Source organism: Sceloporus occidentalis, unplaced genomic scaffold (genome assembly GCF_023333645.1).
Source record: "Sceloporus occidentalis isolate IW3139 unplaced genomic scaffold, rSceOcc1.0.p SCAF_5, whole genome shotgun sequence".
NCBI classification, from domain to species: domain Eukaryota; kingdom Metazoa; phylum Chordata; class Lepidosauria; order Squamata; family Phrynosomatidae; genus Sceloporus; species Sceloporus occidentalis.
The window spans coordinates 68,779,966-68,803,603 of record NW_028316985.1 but is presented as its reverse complement, the minus strand read 5'-3'; the positions used below and the strand labels follow the sequence as shown (position 1 = coordinate 68,803,603).

At 39.6% G+C, this 23,638-nt stretch overlaps 2 protein-coding genes across 6 annotated transcripts in view; one reads left to right on the top strand and one right to left on the bottom strand.

Annotated features, from left to right (window-relative positions):
• The window catches only part of LOC149312288 (ankyrin repeat, SAM and basic leucine zipper domain-containing protein 1-like), a 45,029-nt gene extending 30,904 nt beyond the window's left edge, over positions 1–14,125 (top strand). The window contains exons 5-13 of one of the 3 annotated variants that reach the window (XM_089524344.1): positions 1,056–1,167; positions 1,964–2,098; positions 3,477–3,592; positions 5,173–5,248; positions 5,549–5,605; positions 6,681–6,793; positions 12,050–12,155; positions 12,759–12,872; positions 13,672–14,120. In XM_089524344.1, coding sequence (XP_089380470.1) covers positions 1,056–1,167; positions 1,964–2,098; positions 3,477–3,592; positions 5,173–5,248; positions 5,549–5,605; positions 6,681–6,793; positions 12,050–12,155; positions 12,759–12,872; positions 13,672–13,860 — 1,018 coding nt within the window. In that variant the 3' untranslated portion in view covers positions 13,861–14,120. Of the gene's footprint in view, positions 1–1,055; positions 1,168–1,963; positions 2,099–3,476; positions 3,593–5,172; positions 5,249–5,548; positions 5,606–6,680; positions 6,794–12,049; positions 12,156–12,758; positions 12,873–13,671 lie in introns of all 3 variants that reach the window. The other 2 variants (XM_089524341.1, XM_089524342.1) reach the window with 2 other exon arrangements.
• A 5,201-nt stretch (positions 14,126–19,326) lies between these two features.
• The window catches only part of ST7 (suppression of tumorigenicity 7), a 132,045-nt gene continuing 127,733 nt past the window's right edge, over positions 19,327–23,638 (bottom strand). For all 3 annotated transcript variants that reach the window (XM_089524338.1, XM_089524339.1, XM_089524340.1), the window contains exons 14-15: positions 22,949–23,088; positions 19,327–19,627 (exon numbers count right to left, since the gene is read on the bottom strand). In XM_089524338.1, coding sequence (XP_089380464.1) covers positions 19,532–19,627; positions 22,949–23,088 — 236 coding nt within the window. In that variant the 3' untranslated portion in view covers positions 19,327–19,531. The remainder of the gene's footprint in view (positions 19,628–22,948; positions 23,089–23,638) is intronic.

The following is a 23,638-nucleotide window of genomic DNA, read 5'->3' as shown; positions in this document are numbered from 1 at the left end:
TGTTCCACACACTGCGTCTGCACGTCGCGCCCCAGAAATGACGCTGTGAGTGCGCGCTTCAGCACTTGCAGCATCTCTTCCAGGGTGCAGGAAGGAGCGCGATTTTCGTGCTCCTTCTTTGCAGCGTCCGGGAACCGCGCCGTTTGGCTGCTGCGGTTCCCGGACGCAGCAACCGGCAGCGGCACGAGACCGCCCATTTTGGGCGGTCTGTAATGCGCCTCCGTTTATACCTTCTGGGAGTTGCGATAATATGACAAGATAAATTGTAGGCTTCTGATATGGGGCATTTCAGATATGCAGTACTACACTATAACAAAACTGCATTTTAATCTCGATGTGATATCCCTTCATGATAGATAGTGAATTCATTTTCATTTCAGCGTCTCAGCACAATATTTGACAGGTTGCTTTAGCTCTATTGCACTTGTCTGTAAACCTTTATTTTTTTTCCATTATTTGTATGATACATTTGTTTCCTTGGGACAGCTTCAGGATTTGGGACTACTCTAATTCTACAAAGAATATCTAGGAATGAAAACATGTAGAACATTTGGTTAAAAAGTACAGCTTTCTATGGATCCCTCTAGTGGTCTGTAACATGAGTAACACACAGTGAACAAAAATGTTTTTGTTACAATTACTTTGTACCACGCTTTTTGTTCAAGCAGGACAGCTCTACCTAGTATTTGTTACAAAGCAGGCCCATGCAGTGATCTGCAGTTGTGTTGATCTGTATTTCCTTTTATTTTCTGTGGTACAGTTCTAAAGACTTACCTTTTGATATATTTTTAATGGTGATGCGATAACACTTCAGTGCAATGTTTAGTAGTTCATTCTTTCAGCTGTTTTTTAAAACACTCTGGAACTTGTTCCATTGAATGTTGAACTTTATAGCCTGACGGTTCTTTTAGAGCAAAGTCTGGTAGCAGTAAAATTAATAAATTATTGCATGTGGACATCCTTTGCATGTGGAAACACCCTATATTAATTAATTACAGAATATTAAATGTTTGGATTGAGAACACTGTTAACAGGTTCTGTGGATTCTTCTCCAGAAAGAAAATGACTCCACTGATGTATGCTGCCCGTGAAGGTCATCCTCAAGTCGTTGCTCTTCTGGCTGGTCATGGATCACAAATAAATGCCCAAGATGAAAGTGGTTACACTGTAAGCATCTTAAGTTGGTTCTCTGCTTTTTTTTTTACAGCTATTCTAAGAATTTTATGAAGCCAGATTACAAAGGATCTTAAAATGAGCTTCGTATTATGGCACCAAATATGTTTCTTTGTATTATCCCCTGTTAGTTTTGGGATACGGGAGAAAATGATACCTGTTTTTTCTTTGTTTCTACTCAAATGAGAAGTAAATGTGCATATTGTAGACTGATTGAGGGTATGTACAAAATTTCAGGGTGAGGTGCCCCCATCCACTCAGTCTGTGAGGTGCCACTGCAGGTAGGTGTCCCTAGAGCTGATGGTTTGCATGCATTTCTGTTTTTTCCCAGCCAGTTCAGAGGAGCTCTTGTGTAGCTAGTATTAAAGAAAAAATCCAAAAGGATGTACAAAAGTGAATGAAGGCCCTCCTGAATAGTATACATTGTGGAATGAAGAACTTCAGTACAAAGGGAATCAGCAGTAATCAGGGACAGCCCCACCACATGAACGAATAGGGGAGCCTTCCCTGTCTGCAGAGCATTACCCCAGATTAAAGCCATAATAAAGTTTAAACATTGCTTTATATGTTTCTCCTCTTCCTATCCCATATATCTTTATCTCATGGTTGTTTTTAAAGTTCTAATAGAGAGCAATTTTGAATTGCATTGTGGCAGCAAGACAGGATACATATGTCTTGCCAGTCAGGAACAGTCATCCCAGTACTTACCTGTACCTTATCTGTTGAAATGACTTTTTTCTTCTCAAATTGTAAAGTCTATACTGCCAATACAACTAATAAATCATTGCAGGCATTAACATGGGCAGCCCGTTATGGACATAAAAAAGTAGTGTTCAAGTTACTTGAACTTGGAGCTGATAAATCAATACAGACAAAAGATGGACAAACACCAGGAGAAATCGCAAAGAACAACAGGCATTCAGAGGTATTGTTACCTATACAGCATCAGGTCTTGTGTTGAAATTTTTGTTTTCGTTAAGGTTGCTTAACTGTCAATAATTATATTACATTAAGAGGTATTCTTAGCACTAGGTCTAATAATTTTGCATTAGAGTTACGTGCATTGATATCAACAACATCTGTGTAATATGGAGCTTACCTTACATTTTGGAGTAATGTTTCTATTAGTGAACATCAGCATTTGTTTCTAAGTAGTGATGTGTTCATTTAGAATAAACCAAAACAAAGCCAATTAGTGTGGCATGCAAAGAGGAAGAATATGTTTTGAAGAATTAATATTGAAAATGCACGGTACAGATTTACAGTATATGAGTGAGTTGTTCCATTAAATGTAAGGTGAAGTAGAGGGACAGAGCACGTGGGAACCTGCCAAATAAACTGATGTAAAACCAAGCAAAAGGAGCATTATAAATGCTTGTGATCATATGTATATTACCTGTATAGTTTCAAGAGTTAGGCGGGGTACAGACTGCCCAAAAAGGGCAGCCTGCCGACGCCTGGTTTTCTCCCGGAGGGAAGCCTCAGCTGCCAAACGTTTACAATTCCCATTTATTCATCATTATCTTTGGGAAAATACTTATAAGTTTGGTCCCCTTGTTGCTTAGACCTTTTATTTACTTCCTTGCTTTCTTCTGAAGCTACTTTGCAGTATAATGTTTTGAGTGCCAAATGAATAAATACTAATGTGAATAAATAGTATTTGCTCTGGGGAAAGCCAGCTCCCATAAAAAAATTAATGTTATAAGGCTAAAAAAAACAGGGTTTGGTGCATCTTAAAAACCAATTGATTTAGTATGGCACAAACCTTTCTGGCTACTGTTATTTCTATAATTCATACTGTGATAAAAAGATCCACACAGGATTATAAATAAGTGGAGATGGGTAAATAGAAAGTATTTACAATTGCTTCAGTTATACATAATTAGGTTATACATCAGTCAATCAGCCCTTTCTTATGAGAAAAATTGATGAATAAATTTCTAGACATAATATTCCAAGCTCTTTAAGTTCCTGCCTACTATAGCTTGCTCATTTGACATAGGCCAAGAAGGAGAGGTACCCTTGAATGAGTAGAAATATGAATTTCAGAGTTGTGATTAGTTTTGTATATATATTTTATTGATGCAATTTACTTAAAAGGTGGAGGAGTGGCACTCATGAAAGCTTATGCCACCATTTGTTTAAACTTTTGAGATGCCAGGAAAAGATTTGTTGTCTTCAGTCATGCAAGCTAGTGCTCTTTGGATATTGTTTCATCCAATTACAGTTATAGTGAAAATACTATTGAAGGTATCAAACATTCTTCATGATTGAATATGTACATTTTAAATTTATTCTCTTAGCTTTTTAGTTTACTTTCTTTGATGGCAACTCCTTTTCAAGGACGGTTTCAGAATCTGATTAAAGGAGATGCTATTCAGAGTCTTTTAAAAGCAGTCCCTGATGGCCATAAAATCAGGTAAAGTATAACAGTTTTAGTATAGTAAAAAAGCTACTGTACCAACCTTCTCCAGTCTTGTGTCCTTTCTCCCAAGCCAGCATGCTGAATAGGAATGATGTAATTAAACATATGTGGAGAGTATAGGTGGTTGTAAGTTGTATAAAAAAGTATATCCCTCTGCAGTTATAATTACCTTTTCTGCTATGCCAGAAATGCTGTTGTACCATATATCTGTGCTCTAAATACATTTTGGATCTTCTGCCTTCAGATAAAAAAGTTTTCTTCTAATGTCCCACTTGAGCAGGACAACTGTGTTGAACAGCCATGTTAGAGGGAGGAGTTGATCAGGATCAAGGCACTCTACATACAGTGTGTTACAAACATGCATCACTGTTCTATTGGATCCTGGTTTGAGCATATACAGAGTTAGTAAAGTTTTGATAGAGCACAGTCTTCATTAGTGAAGATGGCCAAGGGCCAGCTAAGTTGAGTCCAGACCCTTTCCAGCCTAGAGATGTTAAAAATGATTTAAGATGACCGTTGCCTTACCCTAACCTTATGCCACCATTGTGATGGTGCCCTGCGGTAGAAGTTTAGATCAGGTGTAACATGGCTTCTCCTTTATTTATTTAGAATATTTATATCTTGGCCTTTAGCCAAAAAGGCACCCAGTGTGGCTTATAAATCATGATTTTGACAGTTCCCTTCCCCCAGGTTTACAATCTAAATAAGACATGACATACAAGGAAAAGGAATGGCAGTAGGGGAGGGGATTAAGTCCAGCAGATACTGCCTCTTTTTCCCTCCCTCTCTGGCCAGAGCAGTGGCAGTTGGGTTACAAGGAGGACATTTCCTCAGCAGCTGGGCCTAGGCACAATAAGGCTTTACCTGGCTGTTCTCTCCCTCCAAAGCCAGGGGAGTGTCATTTGGGGTAGAGGAATGGCCTTTTTTGTACTTCTGGGCCTAAATGTGCCTATTTTTCTGTCCCTCTGAGGCCAAGGCAGTAGCAGTTGGGATAGAGAGAGGACCCTTTTCATCTGCTTCTTGGATTTATCATGATGGAGCTGTGACTGTCTCTTCTCTCCCTCTGAAGCCAGTACAGTGGGAGTTGGGATGGATGGAGGGTCTTTCCTCAGCTGCTGGACTTAGGCACAATGGAGCTATACTTGTCTGTTCTACTTTCTGTCTGCAGCCAGGGCATTGGTGGTTGGGATGGAAGGAGAGGCTTTCATCTTCTTTACCCTTACTCCCTCTCCCGTGGCTCTTGCTGACAGATCTTAGCCAACAGATTCCTTTGAGTTAGGATTGCAGTGTTAAATTGTATTTTACAGAGACTTAATTGTGCTTCAAGTAATATATATCTTGAACTAAATTATGAAGCAGTTTATCATTTGGAAAAATGTATTTCTAACAAGAAATGTATTTCTAACAAGTATGTGGCCATGCCTGTTTTAAACCCCTGGGTCAGTTGAAAAATATGCTTGGTAAAGCATGCCAAATTGATCATGTAGGAAAATTTAAAATAACTGCTTTTTATTTCTTAGTTTGGTTTTAACAGTTTGCATTTTTATAATAATGGAACATATACATGTGTATAGTTCTTATGGAGCTTTAGGTGACCTGGAAGTGTTTTTACATGGACTTGGGCTGGAACATATAACAGAGGCATTAAAGGTGAGTTTTAAAAATGGGAAACATACATGGATAACAGTATATGTTCTTGATTAAATTAATTATTTCAGAATATTACTGTTAAGATTTATGACAAAAGTTTCATTTAAATGTTCAAGCTCATTTGGAAGATGTGAGTGTAAAGAATATTTTGAATATTAACTTAAGATTGGGTTTTGTGAGTCCATTATTAATGTACTTAAAGTTTTGTATTTGACTGGGTTTGTTGATCTACATGATGCTATCTGCAGAGGAACAACTAAATTCTGGTTTGCAAAAAATCTCTAATATTGTTTCATGCAGGAGAGAGATATAACTTTAAGACAGCTTTTGACCATGGGAAAAGAGGACTTCATGGAGGTTGGCTTAATATTGCTGTTTCTCATTTTCCATTTCGGGTAACATTTTTAATGTTGATGTACAGTTTTATACAGGACAAATAAGATTGATCAATTCCTGGTAACTTAAAATTCAAATGGTCCCCTTATTGCAGAGGAAAATATCAGATTGTTGCTATGGTGGGACAGAAATTGCTGCTAGAATGCATACATTTATGAACTGTCTTGTAACTATATGTTCATAAATTTTTCTGCTCCCAGTAATTGAAAACATTGAAAATAATGTGAATTGAAGGGTGAACATGCATTAGCATTGTGTATTATGTGTGGAAATGGGGGGCGTATGCAAGTTCGTCAGTATCTATATGTATAGTCTTGAGATCATGGAGAATGAATTCAGCTGAATTTGTATGTTGACTGTATAGTTTCTAAACTGACACCATATCCTTACTATGCAGAGCATTTTAAAAAATCCTTTCTGTTCGGTTTACTTGTGCATATTGTTGCCGTCAGGTAGAAATAGATAACATTTCATGTTTAAGCTTGCATCCCATCTCCAAGATACCTCATTAAGTACAGTGGACCCTCAGTATCCACAGGGTTTGTTTCCAGGACACACACACACACACCAAAATCAATGTATTCCCCTTTCCCATTGAATACAGTGGCATAGTAAAATGGTGTCCCTTGTATAAAATGGCTAAATCAAGGTTTGCTTTTTGAAATTTATGTATTTTTAAAAAATATTTTCAAGCGGTGGATGGATACAGAATCCGTGGATATGGAGCACTTATTGTATATGACAATAATATATATCTCCAAGATCCAAAACACTTCTGGTCCCAAGCATTTTGGATAAAGGATATTCAACCTGTTATTTTTCAAGCTATCTGACATGGAGGACCAGCAGTTTTCTCATGTGATGGGGACCAATAACACATTTGTGCCCAAATTTGTGTCTAAAGTCAGTGCCTTGGCTCTTATAAAATAAAATGTATAAGTTTGCTGATTACATATAGTATTCATATGCTGTATGTAAAATTTTAAATTTTAAAATTTCTTCCATTCATTACATGTTTTGAATTCTTGTCATTTAGATTGGAATTAAGGATCAAAGGGATCAACAAAAAATTTTAGATGCTGCTAAAGAACTGCAAATAGAAGAACTAAATTTGGGAGACTTGCGTGAAGTGATAAATGTGGAATTCAGGTAAAACCCGTTTCAAAAGATATATGAAGAAAATAGTAACTGAAACAGTTGCTTATAATGAAACGAACCAAAGTCTTATGTGATGGGCTATCAACAGATCTCAGATCATTATTCTGCACAGGACATAGAAGATTATCACACACGCTGCATCCCCATCTTTCCCTGATGGAATACATGTGCATTTTAAGTGTCAAAGACAGGTCTTACCACATTCACCCGTGGCTGGGTGTATGCAGCCCATCTGCAATGCCAGCTTATCCTATGGCTTTTCAAAGACAGAAAAATCCGCTGGAAAAGCCCGGGTTGCAGATGGTTGCATATGCATTAGGAAAACAAAAGTTGAAGAATATTGTTCCAAAATGTATAAAGACATGGTGTGTCTCCCCCCCCCCCATTTTTGTTCCTACAAGATAAAATAATAATAATAAAAATTTTATTTATATACCGCCCTTCTATATAACCAGGGCGGTGTACAACATCATAAAATACAATTACAATAAAAACAGATATAGTTAAAAACAATTCAAGCCAGCTTGCCACTGCTGACGTAGACATGGGGGGGGGGGGGGACTAGTTGGGGCCTGTATCAGGGAATGCAAGTTTGAACAGAAAGGTCTTCAGCCCCTTTTTAAACTGGGCCAGGGAGGTGGCCGAGCGGAGCTCAATGGGCAGGGAATTCCAGAGGGTCGGGGCCGAGATGGTAAAAGTCCTCCTAGACGTGGAGGCTAGTCTGGCCCCTGGAACCCTCAATAACTGCTGCCCAGATGTTCTGAGAGTGCGGGGCGGATTGTATGGGGAGAGGCGGTCCTCAAGGTATCCTGGGCCCAAGCCATTTAGGGCTTTATAGGTGATAACCAACACCTTGTATTGCGCCCGGAAGCGAATAGGCAGCCAGTGCAGATCTTTAAGCACTGGTGTTATATGACTGGCTCTGGGTATGCCAATAACCAGTCTGGCTGCCATATTCTGCACTAATTGTAGCTTCCGGGTATGGTACAAGGGTTGCCCCATGTAGAGCGCGTTGCAGAAATCCAAGCGAGAGGTTACCAGAGATGTGAGTACGCAACTCACTCTATTCAAAATTTTCTGTTACAAATAAATCTAATATTATGCTGTCTCTACACTGTCAGTATGGTAGCCTTTTCTTTCCCTCCCCAGCTCCAGAATGTTTCCCAGCATTCTAGAGCACATTTTTGGGGTAGAGAGTGAGAATGGAAAATTTCACTCTCCCAGTTCTGCTGATGAAGGCAGTTCCTTCAGTGGATGTTCCAGTTTTATTTAGGCTGATTTCTCCACACTAGAATAAAGGCATTCTTTTCTCACAGATCTTTAAAGCAACACTACCACTGACTCCAAATAGTGTGTATTCAAAATGATTCTCTTTGTGGTGCAGAGGATCAATCTATACCAGGGGTAGGCAACCTGCGGCCCGCGGGCCGGATGCGGCCCGGCAAGGCCTTGGGACCGGCCCCAGCTCAGTCCTGCCGCCGATTGCCGCCGGAACCTTTGGCCTATCAGAAGGAGGCGGGCAAGGGAGGGCAAGTGGCAGGCAAGGGGGGCAAGCGGCGGGCAAGGGGGGCAATTGTCTATAGAAACCTCCGAAACATGCATTTATATTAACATTTTTTAAAAATCAGCAATTTTTTTTGCGTGTCCTCCATTTTTTTAAAAAAAAAATGCCCTCAATTTGAAAAATTTGTCCTACATTTGTCCCAGTTTATTTGTTTAATTAATTTTTTAAACATTATTTAATTATTTGTTTTTTGGCTTCGGCCCCCCAGTTGTCTGAGGGACAGCAACCCGGCCCCCGGCTCAAAAAGGTTGCCTACCCCTGATCTATACAATATGGGTTATCCTTATCACCACCCAGAAAGAGACAGGAGCTACATGAGCTTGTTAGATTTCTACAGACCACTTCTTGTCTCTTTTCTTCAGTTTCTTCTCTGTTGCCCAGAACAGAATTAGTTAAAAAAAAATGCTCCTTCCCTTTCTTGTCTGTCTGGTGCTTGCATGTATTATTTAGCTTATCTGCTGGTTCTTCAAAAGCTTCAGTTAGACAGACAGTTGAGTTTAAGGAATCCAAGGTTATTGTTTGAGCTTCACATAAAATTCCCTTCAACCCTGCATTAAGACTGTATGTATGTACATGTGTCTTCAAGATGCCTGTCGATTATGGCAACCCTATGAATTTTATAGGATTTTCTTAGGCAAGGAATACTTGGAGGTGGTTTCTGAGTTCATGTTTTCCAAAAGGAATCCTCAGATACTTACTTGATTCTCACAGTATTAAAAGCACATAGTTCTTCCTAAGACAGTAGTGTTAAGAGTTTGCACCTATGTCGCCTGGGAGGAGACAGGCAGAGAAGAACACCACGGTCAAGCTTGGGTAGTTGTCATTCTTGGTAATTACCAGTATATGTTTTGAATCTATGTTAATTTTAATAGTTTTATTGGGTAATTAATTTTAATATTAGATGCATTACTTTGTGTGTGTACGAAGTTAGGATAGAAATGTAATAAACAATAATGCCTGCAAGAGTGGTCTTGCCATTTTCTTGCCAGTTAGGACAATCTTCCCTAGATTAGTTGGCCCATCAATTAAACATTGAGAGTGGAGCTTCTTTCATAGAGCCTCACAAAATGACTCTCACTCTTAACAAAAATCACATGGACTGTGAGGACTCATTGTCTGGGCTACTCAGTACAAGGAGACCCAGGAGACCAGCAACAGCATCATCAGTTTGCTAGAACTGTGGGTGGCATGCTCATATCTATGTAATTCTGATTGAATACCAAAAGAACTTGATTATGATGGACAGTATCACAGTGAAATTAACATCTACAAACAAGGGAGTCCTGCTTCTGTTTGCTATTTAGAGAGGCAGCTTAGCTCTTCACCTGGGCAGAGTATTCAATTTGGTCTGTATAAGCCTAGTATGGAGGCTGGTCACCATAGCTGGCATCTTCTTTAACCTGGAAGATTGAATTGGCACATCCAGTGGTCTTCAGCCAAATCCAGCCTCTGTTCAAAAACCTGGATGTTGACACTTTTGTATGTGCTGTAAAATGCAAATTCCCAAACATCTTCATAAAAGGATGGTGTTACCATGCCAAGTGTCAAGATGACCTGATATCTCGGTGTCCAAAAGGTAATTCCTATTTCCCTCTCTTCCTTCTGCTGTAAGCTGGACTTCTGAGAAAGAGAAGGGAGGAACATGGTGAAGTAATTTTTGTGACAGCAACTCTTCTATCCATGTTGACCATGATTCTCATAGATTAACCAGCAAGCAAACTTGCCACTGTGGTTTCTTCCTTGTGGACAGATCTCTCTGTTGCACTGGTTTTTCATCCAGGAGCAGAGCAGGCTCTACTTAGCCACAGAGCAGCTAAAGAGCAGGCATTTCAATTAGTAAGATACTACCTGTATAATAAAGTGATGCACATAATGCTGTCTTTATGTCTGTCATCAAACTCAAAAATATATGAACCAGCTGGAAAATCTTCGTGAACTGGTGTAAATCTAAATCATGTAATTAATGAAATTACAGGGTGTCAAACCTCCTGTCTTTCTGTGAAGGGGGCTTGTACATGAGCTTACATCCTAACGCATTGAAGTACCGAGAAACATCATTGTCTTCTGTTCTGTCTAGTCCAGGATCCAGTATAACATAAACCCACTTCCTGAATAGGAGTCTTTTTTCTTCCTTGGGCTGCATGTATTTCTGACTTGGAGCTTAATTTAATGCTCATAGCCTTAACAAACCAGGCTTTTGACCTGTATAAGAAGATTCTGCTCCATCTGTGATCACTGAACCTAGTTTTACTGGGAGCAATTACACCTACTTAGTGAATTTCTGAATTGTTTTTTGTGGGGTTTTCGGGCTATGTGGCCATAATTCTAGAAGAGTTTTCTTCCTGATATTTTGCCAGCATCTGTGGCTGGCATCTTCAGAGAATGCTGGCAATGTTGGCGAAACGTCAGGAAGAAAACTCTTCTAGAACATGGCCACATAGCCCGAAAACCCCACAAAATCTATGGATGCTGGCCATGAAAGCCTTCGACTCCACAATTTCTGAATTGTCATCATAATTGGCTATAGGCAATTTGTCAATCCCCAGCAGAAGCAAAATGTTCTTTAAATGGACTCATTACCTCTTACCAAAAGTGCTCTCCTAGTCTTCATTTTTATGTCCAGTGATTTGGCAAAAGTTCAAAAGCCGTCTAATGTAGCTGCCATGATACCCAAGCAATGACCTCTGTTGTGTTTTCAGTTATTGCACCTGTACAAGAAATTTGCAGAACAATACAAGTCAACTGGATACTGTGTTTATTAGATGGGTGCTTCAGAGCATAGGTACATGGATTATAGGCAGCCATTCCTACCCTTAAGGTACTTGGTATGTCTCATGCTATATTGATTGATCCTCTGCGCTGCTCCCTAAATGGAACATTCCCTTACTGTTAATATCCGTTTTTGAAAGATGTAATGAGTCAATTCGTACCCTCCTGGATGGCTGGTTGCCTTACTAATTTTATCAGTTTTTACATATGGAAGATTGACTCTGGATAACTGACTTCACTTGGGCTGTTCATGCCTGCAACATCCTCATACTGATTTCTGTAGGCTCACTGTTGCTTGGCTTTATAAGAAATGAGGCCTTAGTAAATGTCTAACAGTCTCTCTGTGGATGGTAATGAGAATACCATGCCTTTCAAGAACGGATAGGTAAGTGACCAACTTTCCATTCTGAAACTAAGAAATTGTAGTAGTTATCATACCCTAGAATGCTTTACTCAGTAATATATATATGAAGAAGAACTAAGTAATTTGCTTTGCAATGTGATAGTGTTGCTGGAGAAACAAAGTTGGAAAGTAATTATGCTGTTCCCTGCATTCTGTCCAGTATTGAATCATAGAATTATGCCCACCTGAAAACATAACTGCATAGTTAATTTTTGATCATAAAGTAATACACTGTTTCAAGTTAGGCATTACTAACAAACATGTTTCTGATATACAGTGTGCCCCTGCCTTATGTAGGGATCTGTTCCGGATCCCCCATGTAAGGCAAATTCCGCGTATGCTCAAGCCCCATTGAAAATAATGGGGCTGGTGTACACGATGGCACGCCATTTCCTAGTTGTTGCTTATAACGCAGGCACACTGTACCTTATTTCCTTTGGGTCTGCTTAGATTTTTAAAGTTATATTTACATAACTTATTGTGTAACTGTTATCTTGTTTTATTGTTACAGTGGTGATGAGTTCCTTTCTTTTCTTGTGAAACTAAACAAACAGTGTATTCATCTTACAACTGCTATACAGAGTGCAATTAATCAGTTCCCTACAGATGCTCACAAGGTATTCATGAAGAAAAATGTTCAGAATAACCAACTTATGTTACTCTCTGTTAACCAAATGACCCTAATGTGATTTCTTTAGGAATTGCATCAGGGTTAGATCTAAATGATACTCCTTTTTGAGGCAACCAGATACAAATTAGAAGCAGTCCTCTATTTCCATGTTTGCTCAGAGAATCGTAATTGTCTTATATCTAATTAAATGGCTAGAAAATGGCAACACCTTCAAAATGTTTTGAGTTTAACCTTGTCATGTTGAGATTTTGTAGTGTTTGCTTTCATATGAATGACTTAAATACTGATTAGACACTGAACATTATAAAATAAGATTTTAAATCAGTTTGACAATATCAAATATTTCTCAAACAATAAACCTAAATATCAGAGTAAAGCTCAAACATTAAGCTATGTTGTCTACATTTTCAACAATTCTTATAACTTTGCTTTTGGAGGAGCACACTTTCCCTGAAAACAAGCTGAGAGAAAAAAAGATTGTTTATAGCATTGACTAGAATTGATTTCCAGTTTAACATTTATGTAGACATTCTGTTTTAATTGACTTGTATAAATTGTGTATCAGGTGTGTTATCTTGGTTTTTTTTAGTTGGTTCTTGAATGGAGTCCACCTCAGAGCCTTGACAAAGTGTGTGAAGATCTTATTTCCAGTGCTGAAGATCTGAATGGACAAGCTAGTAAATTAAAAAAGCTCATGCAAGAGGTATATACAGATTAACAAACAATGTATTTGAAATTGTTACTTAAAAAAAAGTAGGCAAATTTCATCCTAGAGGCTTTGGCATAATAAAGATGGCCTTTAGAGAATAGTTTTAAATTGTATGAATTTAAATTGTATTTTAAATTTGCAGTCCTAACAACCTAAACATACCTGCAAAAAAAGAAAGAAAAGAAAACAAAAGCAGATGATGATGATGATGATGAATAACTTGATTATCCTGAGATATAGTCTCCACAAGCTTTTCATACTGTACATTATGGATGGGTGAAATGTAGCCCAGGGGCTGCATGCAGCTCTTGGGACCCCTAAATGTGTCTCTTGAACTTTCCAGAACGTCTCCAAAGCCCCTAGAACCTTGTTTTGTTTTTTTTCATTGGGTTGATTTCCTAAATTATTTTTTGCTCCCCAAACAGCCAAAATCCCACCTAAAAATACAGCAGTTTGGTTCACTACCCCCAAACCTCTCAACAACATTGCAAAAAAGGGGGAAAATGGCAAATTGACATCCGGACGTGATGTAGCGTCACTTTGGGTTCAGGAGTGGGAAATGGTCCCTTCCTCCTTGTACGGTTGCTCGCCCCTGTTCTAGATTGTCAGTCTCATTGACAGAAAAGTCCATTATTTTACAGTTTTCATGTGGCTGTTATGTGTCTATGAATAATGTGCTGTTCCTTAAATCAGATCCATACTATATGCTTTAGATACCTTAATTTGGAGGATCTCTTGCTATGGTGCAGACATCTGATAGTCTTCCTTCTTGCCTCCTATTTTTTTTTACCAGCTGCATGATGTACAGAGGGATAACCCTTGCCGAATACAACCTCTGGTGGAGAAGAGCAGATGGAAAAAGCCTTTTTTAAAAATAGCAGCAGCAACCTTAGTTGGAGCCGGATGTCTCTTCTTTGTCAGCAGGTTAACTTTAAGAATCGTTAGAGCTCAGCCAGAGTCATACTTACATCTTTTTTTATAGGCAGATACAAATTTTTCCCAGTGTCAAAAACCAGGAATAAAAATCCTAATTCATGGTCAATTCAGCTTTATATCAGCGAAAGTACTTCTGTTTCCACTCTTACGTTTAAATTAGTAGAGAGCAATATATAACAGATTCTCCCGAATATTTCCGAACTGTATCCACTTATAATATGGTATATAACATTCAGTATTTGGTTTTTATGACAAATAAATCTTGGTTATTGTATTAGCCTGTTTAAAATTCATTTGTGTATGTTAGCTTTTTAAGTGTATTGAGTGTGCTGAATAACAATTAAATTTTACAACTAATGGTCTACTGAAGAAAATTTACAACTAATGGTCTACTGAAGAAAATTATTAAACATTTTGGTGTACTTAATGTTATACATTTTAAAAACTTTATTTCTGTGTGAAAATGCTCCCATGGCCAAGAACTAGATGCTGGTTCCTTTTTTCTTGCATTGAAAGAAATCACCATAATTCCATATGGGGAAAGAACAAATGTGCAGAGTCAGGAATTCTGTATGGAGAAATAAGCTCTCACCTCACTCCTAAAATATGTCATTGGTATGTTTACTGTACAGATCATCAGTATGGAATTAAAATGTCATACAAAACAGATCTTAATTTAGGAAAGCTGGGATCACACTTCTAATATCACTGAACAGCAGCTTGCTTTGTAAACAGGGATGTAGTCCAAGAACTGAGGGCTACGAGGAGACATGGTATGCAAGGAATAATGAAACTACATGCCACAAACATCCTTCTATGCAGACTTTGTAGCCTGTTACTGCCTTGAAATTTATATCAGTTCTTCCCAAATATGGAAGTTTTATTGAGGTTCCCCTTACTTGGTATAATTGGATGCAGATGGAGCATCTTTCTTTTCTGAGTTGTAATTCTCCATACATGACTGAGTCTCTAATTAAGCTCCCATTAAATGTGTTACTTTGTTTTCTTCCTGCCCTTACTTAATCCTCCACTGCACCCATGAATTAGTGTTTCCTCAACAGATGCCTGTTTTAAGATATATAAGATTCTTAAACTGAGGACAATTCCAATGCTTAAATTACAACATTCAAGAAATTACAAAGGGAGTGTCATTATTAAAAGCTGTTCTTCATGAGTTGGAAGCCTAGGTGACTAGAATGTGAACCAGAGGAAACTCCCGGGAAAGACAGATTACCTAACATCAGCAAAAAAATAAATCTTCCAATTCCTGAGAAAAGAAATAGAAGTGAAGGTACCACACCTATTTTTACCACAACCTTTTAAACGAAACTGATATAGAAAAGGGCCAAGTAGACTGCTCTTCACTATCAATCATTCATATAGGTGTTTTCTGATATACTTGGCCGTAGTGGTACTGTTGGGTAATACTGCTCTTAATCTCACACAGGTATTCATATGTATTGTATAGTCAGCATAACCACTATGACAGAGTGTACGGCTCTGCTACTGGTGTTCTATCAAAAATGTGGTCTCCTAGGAAGTACAACCAGTCAGTAGTTTCTTCTGGCACAGTCTAAAAGATCGGTCATGAACCATTGCAATTAGTCTGCTTTATACCATTTTCTTATCTGTTCATGTACATTCAGATCACTGGAAGTAAGTGATCTTGCAACTTGTAAGAAACACACTATCTGCTGATATCACATCCAATTAGAGACAGGTTTACAGTGCTCTTCATCATGGCTCAATGAGATCCATTAACAGTGAAATTCAGCTGTCCATCATCAAGCATGACTTAATGACTGAGCCAAAGTATGGAAAATCTATGAAACTATTTCATTGTCTTCATCACCTGTTTCAAAGGTATGTAAATCATCCCTGATGATTTTTGTTTTCTTAATGTTCTACTGTAAACCAACCTTCCTTTCTTAACTTCAGTAATCTTTCCAAGTCTTTGCTATTTTCTACTAGTGGTGTCAGCTGTATAGGTTAAATTGTTGATGTCCCTTCCTCCTATTTTCATGCCTCTTTCCTTTTGAGTCAGATCCTGCTTTACATACGATATGTTCAGTTTACAAGTTAAACAGATAGGATGATAAAATGCAGCCTTGCTTGACCCCCTTGCCAATTGGAAACAGTTGTTTGTCTAGATGCCGCCCATATTTTTCTTACATCAGACAGTTGGGGTGTCATTCAAGTTCCTTCCTATCCTGAGCGGGCTTCCTATTTGTAGCAAAAGTGACCACCACTGCCTCCACAGCTGCTCCAGAATGGCAAGCTACAAAATCAGCAGAGGTTGGATTTGACTTGAATGCTTTTCCAGCCCTAAGCAATACTGTTAGCCACTCCATTGGCAAAAAGTATGGGGCTGATGGTGGTTGACATGGTTGGGTGGAAATTACACTCCTTTTCCATCTTGAATTCTAAATAAACACTAATTTAAATGTTCTTTCTTTCCCTCTCCCACACTCCCTAATCATTACACATCCACCTTGTCCAGTGCTCCTTCAAAATCAACTTTCCTAAATGGCTACATCTGCCAGGATTATTTACAGGCTAAATACATTATAGTTTATGGCCCTAGATGAGATGGAACATGTTCACTTATTTGCAAGGCTAAATAAAAGAAAATACTTCCTGCTGTTTATTTGTTTGCATAATATTATGTATTCTATCTCATATTTGCCACTGCTGTTGATGAGAAGCGGAGGAGCCACAACCAATAATTAGTCAAATTAGGAAAGACACCACACCCCAACGTGTGGTGCTTGCGCTTTCAATCTCTCTCCTTCCCACATGTTTTGCTTCTGAGGCAACAGCAGTTCTTGGAAAAACTCTTGTGCACCTGAGTGGGCAGAATGAGTTTCTTCCTTTCTTCCCCTCCCTATGAAATGCAAGGAAGGAGAATGAGAGAAGGAAAAGAACCTACTCCTTTTTCATCTGGTCCCATCCCCTACACACTCTTGAGTAGGCGAGAGTAACCCTGAATTCTGTCTAACTGCCACACCCCACTATTTCATCCCCATATGACTCAGTAACAGTAGGAAGTTATTGAAAGGTTTAATTTGCAGTTTCTTACTTGAGTCTCTGCAGAGGTTTTCCCTCCCCTTCCCATGGGAGAGGAGAATCCTGTGTATATACATGTGCACACACTGAGCAAACACACATGAAAAGATAATGGAAAAGAGAGCAATTTTACTTTATCAAAAGGGTGTCTTGTACATGAAGGCACATTCATTCAGGTTTTAGGAGTGGTTACAAAGTTTAAAAAGCTAAGTCATAGCTGAGTTTAGAAAGAAACCTAAGCCCCAACATGACTAGGTGAACATTTTCTACGCATAATACAAATAGTGTACTGGGGCTTTGGATGTTCATGGAAAACTGGGAGTCCGGACCTCCTTGTCCAGCCTACAGCCAAGCTTCTCTAGGGATGGTGAAGCAGTCAGCACTTCCTTACCTCTCCACCAGCCCCAAAGTCTCCCAAGTCTCACATGTGCCTCATAGTGCTGTGTTTATATAACTTCATCTTGGAAGCATCTCAGAGCGTCCACACTTCTACCAAACTGAGCATCCTCATTGGACAGTAGTCTTATAACCTCTGTCACCCCTTTGTGATATTGACCCCCGATAAATCTAACCTAAAAGCATCATGTCATTAGCCCTTTGTTTACCTGGAAGAGATACTATATCCCTCAGCTTTGTTGCCCAGATAACAGGAAAGCCCATCATATTCCTAACAGCAATATTGTTTGTGGGAGAGAGGATAGCACTTTGCTCTTCTTGGGGAAGTAGAGGAGGAAAGGAAGAAGCTATTTCTGTCCACTGGGTGCACTGGAGTTTGCTTGGACAGCTGCTGTTGCCTCAGGAGTAAAATGGGAAGGAAAGGGGGGGATTGATTTTTGTTAAGTGATATATATGCGCACACACATACCACAGACATGATACAGGCCTTATGCCAAAGGTGTTGGTAATACACAGCGACATTACATAATGTTTGAAAAGGTTGTGACAGGACATGAAGATATCTCCTTCCCCATAGCTCAGGTCTGTTCAGCTTTTCAAGAGTTTTTGCAAGAGCCAAAGCAGTGCCTTCAAGTTAAAAACTAGGTATACCAGTAATAACAGTCACCTTTTTGTTGTTAACATATCCAGAGGTACCCATGTAGGTCGTACAGCAAAAAATATTAAAATCCAAAATTCACAAACCAACAGCTTCATTGAGCCAAACAAAAATGCACAAAATACATCATGCAAGCTTTTGAAGCTCTGGCTTCTTCATCAGGTGAAGGTGTTAAAAATAAAAGAAAAAAGTTGGTGTTAGACTCATAAGAGACATTTTGTCAAGATGTTGTTCTCAGATTGGACAGATATCCATACAGGCAGAGGTTATTCCCTTTGGCCATGTGGGCTCTGGAAGACAGAGTTGCAAAATCCAGGCAAGATTTCACTTTATCCCAAAAGGGACTTATGTGTGCATAACTGCACTTCTGCTTAATTAAGGGGTGAAACAGACTGCCCCAAAAAGTTGGCTTGGAGCCACCCCAGCAAAGCTGGATTGGGGCTGTGGCAACTGCATCCACTGTGGTGCTGGCCAAAAACGGAACGGTTTTCAACCACTCCTTTTTTGGCATCAGAAAAGCCTTTAGTGGCTCTTCTGTGGCCCTTCAGCAGATTCCCAGCATGTTGGGGGGCTTGCGGTGTATAACCACCACGCCCCAAGATGCCCAGAAGCCGGCCCACATGTGGCTTCTGGGCGGCTTGAGCATGCAGCGTAAAAAAGCCTCGCTATGAAGTTGCCCAGACGACGCAAAGGGGCAATCTGTTTCGCCCCAAAGTCACTAACAGGATGTCGGCCATAAACATCTAATAATATTTTATGCAAGCTCTCTGTGGCCCCAAAATGCTAGTACCCTGTTGCGAAGATCTGAATTCTGGAGCAGATCCATGGAACTTATGTGTTGACTTACCAAGTTTATGCGTCTCCTCTAGTTGGGACTAACAATATGATTTAGGCTTAAGAGTCTCCATTCATCATGTTGTTGAATATATTTGTCTTCATACAGAATATTAAAGGAGATGCTTGGACACTACTGAGTAACTTTTGTTTTGCTTTTAAAGATCATTAGCTCTTTCAGTGTCACATGTAAGGGCACAGTGCCTAGTGTTTAATATTTCTTGGGCATTACAGCAGAGCCATTAGCTGATGTGTGTAAGTATATATTGATCCTTTGCCCTGGGTCCAAGTATCCATAATTACTAATAGCACAGGGTCGATTATAGCAACTCAATATCGTCAATTAGCACCACCTCACTGACTTTCAGTCTAAAAGTTCTTTAAAACATAAATGCTTGACTTGTACAGATGTTTAAAGCATGCTTTTCCTTGCCTATGCAATATTTGGGCTAAATATTTGCACACATCCCCAAATAATGGAAGATGTATGAGTGAAATTTGATGCAGAAAATGCAAACAAAGGACTGAACTGCACGAAAAGATTTATTTTTTTTTTAAAGATTTTTTTTTGTTTGGGTTTTTTTTTTGAAAGCAAAATAGAATAGAATCAAACATCCATGTATTTTGTACAACAAAAAAATTATATGATAACAGACAATCCATGAAGAGCTTGTAACAGCTTCCCTTTTTTAAAAAAAAAATCATGCTTTCTGGTAGTCAACAGTCAGTTGGCACAGAAAATGTCATTTAGGACCAATTTCCTTCAGATTCTTGTCAGCTGATGCCAGAGACTGGAAGGCAGGATGCTTTCCACTTTTTCCATCACAAAGTTCAATGGGGCAAAGAGGGTGCTTAGGAACTGCAAAGTAAACAGACAAACAAGTGGATCAACCCAGGAAGTAATCTAATTGTATGATGTGGCTGTATTACAACACAGCCCTCCTGGCAGTGTTGAACTGAGATCAGCTTTAGCCAGAATAGCCAATGGTGAGGAATGCTGGAAGGTGCAGTCCAACAACATCTGGAGGACCACATTATCCTTACCTCTGTACCAACACTGTGCTTTTGATTTAAGCAATATCCTTGTAGTGATGTGCTCTGTTAAATTATTTCTTTCCCCAAGAGATAATAAATAATTTAATCATTCTTTCTCTACTGCCCAATGTCTTAGAAAACTGCAGTTTTTGAAGAGGTCTCATGTGGAGAGAAAGTCTCTGGCAGTGGAGGTTGGGCAAGTCTGCTTGGCGGGGGGAAGTAAGAAAGTGGATGAGCATTCCCTTATTCTAGTTATATATTTTGAATTTATGGACCATGATAAAAATACATCAGAACGTACTCCAATTTGTACAAATTAAACTTCAAAGATTTATACACACTCATGGCAACACACTCCCCCCCCCCCCCCTTGATACACAAATAATTTGAGTATTGGACAAGGATGTTGGAAGACCAGGATATATGGCATTTATACCCCGCCCTTCAGCCCTAATGGCTATCAGAGCAGCTTACAATTATTATTTTTAATTAGATGGTTTTAATCCCCACTCGGTCACACTTTCTCACCCTCTGAGGATGGCAACAGCAAACCATCTCTGAACAAATCTTGCCAAGAAAACTGTGATACATTTTTCTTAAGGTTGCCATAGATTGGAAATAAGTTGAAGGCACACAATATAACAAAAAATTCCCCCTTCTGATGATACATATGAAAAGAAAATATCCAAGGAACAGTCAAGACTACTTACTAAAATGGTCCTTAGTAATGTAGTAAGTTTTGGGCTCCCCTTCTTTTCTTCCCTGGCTGTCTTTGATGCTATTTATTTGCCTACTCATTCCTTCTTTCTTGCATCCTTTTTGCTTCTCTCTTCTTAGCGCTAACTTCCTGTTATACATCTCTCTTACATTAATGAACTTATTTCTCGCTTACTTTCTCATTTCACTTTCTTCATTTTGGTTTTTCTGCCATATAAATGTAAACATGGCCAAACCATGCTTCTTGAGAAATTTCTTGAATAAGAATCTCTTTTTTGCTGCACTATTCATCAAGACTAGCTTCTCATAATCATGCCTTGTGATTATTACATTTCTAGTTTACATATTGGCAGTATGAAGACTAATGGGATAGCACTTCCATTCCATTTCCTGAGGATCTGTAAGAAAGCCAACTAATAAAGCACTTCATAAACCAAACAATGCAAATTACTTTCTAGTGCACTGGATTGCTGTTTGGTTTAAGCATTCATTTGAACAATAAACCCTGGAGGGAAAACTGAGCTATAAAAGTTGGATTTTTTCAAAAAAGAAATATGCCCTGGATAAACTGATAAACAAGGATGGCTTGTAATCTATTTCAACCTGCTCCAACTCACTATTGCCACACTTCAGATAAGCAAATGTTATTCAGGCCAGAATCACCAAATTGAACCAAGTACATTTGAAATGTACAAATAAAGAAAATGGGTATTCCCTTGATGTTACTCTTCCTCCCTCCTATGTACCTTTGAGATTTCTATTTAGGTAAGAATTTGTGCTTGCTTTTGATCATTTTCCCTCTTGGCATTTCCATCCTGGATGCAGCCACATGCATCAAGCCCTTGGCCATCTATTCCACTAGCAACAAAAAGTATTGGTGTGCTTCTATGCTAGGAACATATTCCTTTTGTCTTGTTCTGCTCTGGAAAGATGTCATTAAAAGTCTTTGTTCTTGTGTGCTTTCAAGTAGGTTCAGTTGTATGGCAACCCTGAGGCCATGACTGTAATTCAGGGCAAATGTTACAGGGTTTTCTTGGCAAATTTTTTCAGAGCAGGTTTGCCACTGCCATCCTCTGAGGCTGAGAGAATGTGACTTGTCCAAGGTCACCCAGTGGGTTTACATGGCCGAGCCAGGATTGAAACCCTTGTCTCCAGAGTCACAGTCCAACACTCAAACCATTATACCATGTTGGCTCTCATTAAAAGTTTAATATGAGGTGTTTGAGAAAATAAGTGTCAAGGCCTGAGGGTGCCTAGGATATATTGGCTGTCTTGACAATTCTCTACCAAACTGAACACCCAAAATGAATAGTGCCCTTCTGGGGCTTACATCCCTTCCCTGTTTTATTTCCAGAATGGATGTCTTCAAATGTGCATAAAAGACAGAGACAGGGACATAGGGTGAAGCCCCAGTTCCTCCATCCTCAGTTTCAGAGCCACATTGGGCCCTCAGCACTTGTAATTTGTTCACTTTTTTATGGCCATAGTGTGGGTAGAAGCTGAGAAAGAGGCCCAGGTGTGTGGAAGGGGAGTTGGGAGGAGGTCCATTCTGCCAGTGACTGGAGCATAGATGAATGACATTTCCATCAGGTTTCATGGGGTCAGGCTAGAAGAGGTTACTTAGGCGGGGTACAGACTGTCAGAAAGAGGTGGCCAGTGCCCGACTCTCTTTTCCGCATAACAGTGCTGCAGCATCCAAATAGCACGGTGCAGCTACGCGGAAGCAAAAGGACCCCTAAAAAGCGGCTCCATTTCGTGCCGCTGCAAACTGCCTGCAGCGGCGCGAGGACAGCGCTGCCGCACGCGCCCGTCTGGAAGGTGCGCAGCCGTGACGTCACAGTTATGCGTGCCGTGTATACGGCGCCGCACAGCTGTGACATCCTGGTGACGTCCTAGGGTTGTGGGGCGTCTAGAAACGGCACCCCGAGGCAACCCTAGCATGTTGCCAGGAGTTGCTACAGGGCCCGTTTGTCCAGGGCCTTAGTTAAATATGTTTAAGTAGCTGATATAGGATTCTAGCCACTATTATAGAATTATGATAGTCTCAAAGGCCTGTTACAGACTGCCAAAATAAAGCTGCTTTGGGTCTCTTTGGAGGCATGCTATTTAAATGATGCATGCATCCTAAGAATCTGGAAGCTGCACCAAAGCTGCACTCCAGTGCTTAGGAATGGAATGTGGCTTTGGCGCGACCTCCGGACTCTTAGGAACCATGCATCATTTAAATAGCATGCCTCCAAAGAGACCCGAAGCAGCTTTATTTTGGCAGTCTGTAACAGGCCAAAGACACAACTGTCTGTGCTACATCATAAACATCTAATCTAGGAATTATTCTTCACAGACCTTGTTTTATTTATTCTCTCCCTCTCTCACTCACACACACAGATACACACCTACCAAAGTAAGAGGGATCAGAAGGACTACTCACAGCTTTTGCAAAGACACCCATTAGCTCTGGGAACTGATGTGTCAGAAGGGCCAGCATAGCTGTGAAGGAACATAACCCAGCAGTGAAGAGAATAAAGAAAGGAAGCTCCTTCTTGGGGTAAACAGAGACTTCGTGGAATGCTGCAAGAAAAGTATAATGCAAAATAGGGTAAGCAAAACAGAAGTGCCAAGTTATTCTTGAATCTTATTTATTTTCCAATTTCTGGGACTTGGTTCAATGAACTTCACCCCAAATTTTTCATCTTGAACATCATTCTAAGAAAAATTAATTTCCTGTCTAGACTTGGGTCCGATCTCCAAGATATGCACTCTACATGGGACTACCTTTGTGTAAAGTTCAGAAACTTCAATTGGTACAGAATATGGCAGCCAGGCTGGTTACTGGCACATCTAGATTTGCCCACATCACACTAGTTTTAAAATCCCTTCACTGCCTGCCTATTAACTTCCAGGCAAGATACAAAGTGTTGGTTTTAACTTTTAAAGCCCTACATGGCCTGGGTCCTGACTTCTTGCGGGAGCGCCTTCTCCCATATAATCCAACCCGCACTCTTCTTTCTGCTGGGAAGAATCTGCTTCAACCAAAGAGGACTAGACTCTCTACCATGACCCAGCGTTCCTTTTCAGCAGCTGCTCTTAGACTCTCGAAGACCTGCCGGACGAGATCCGT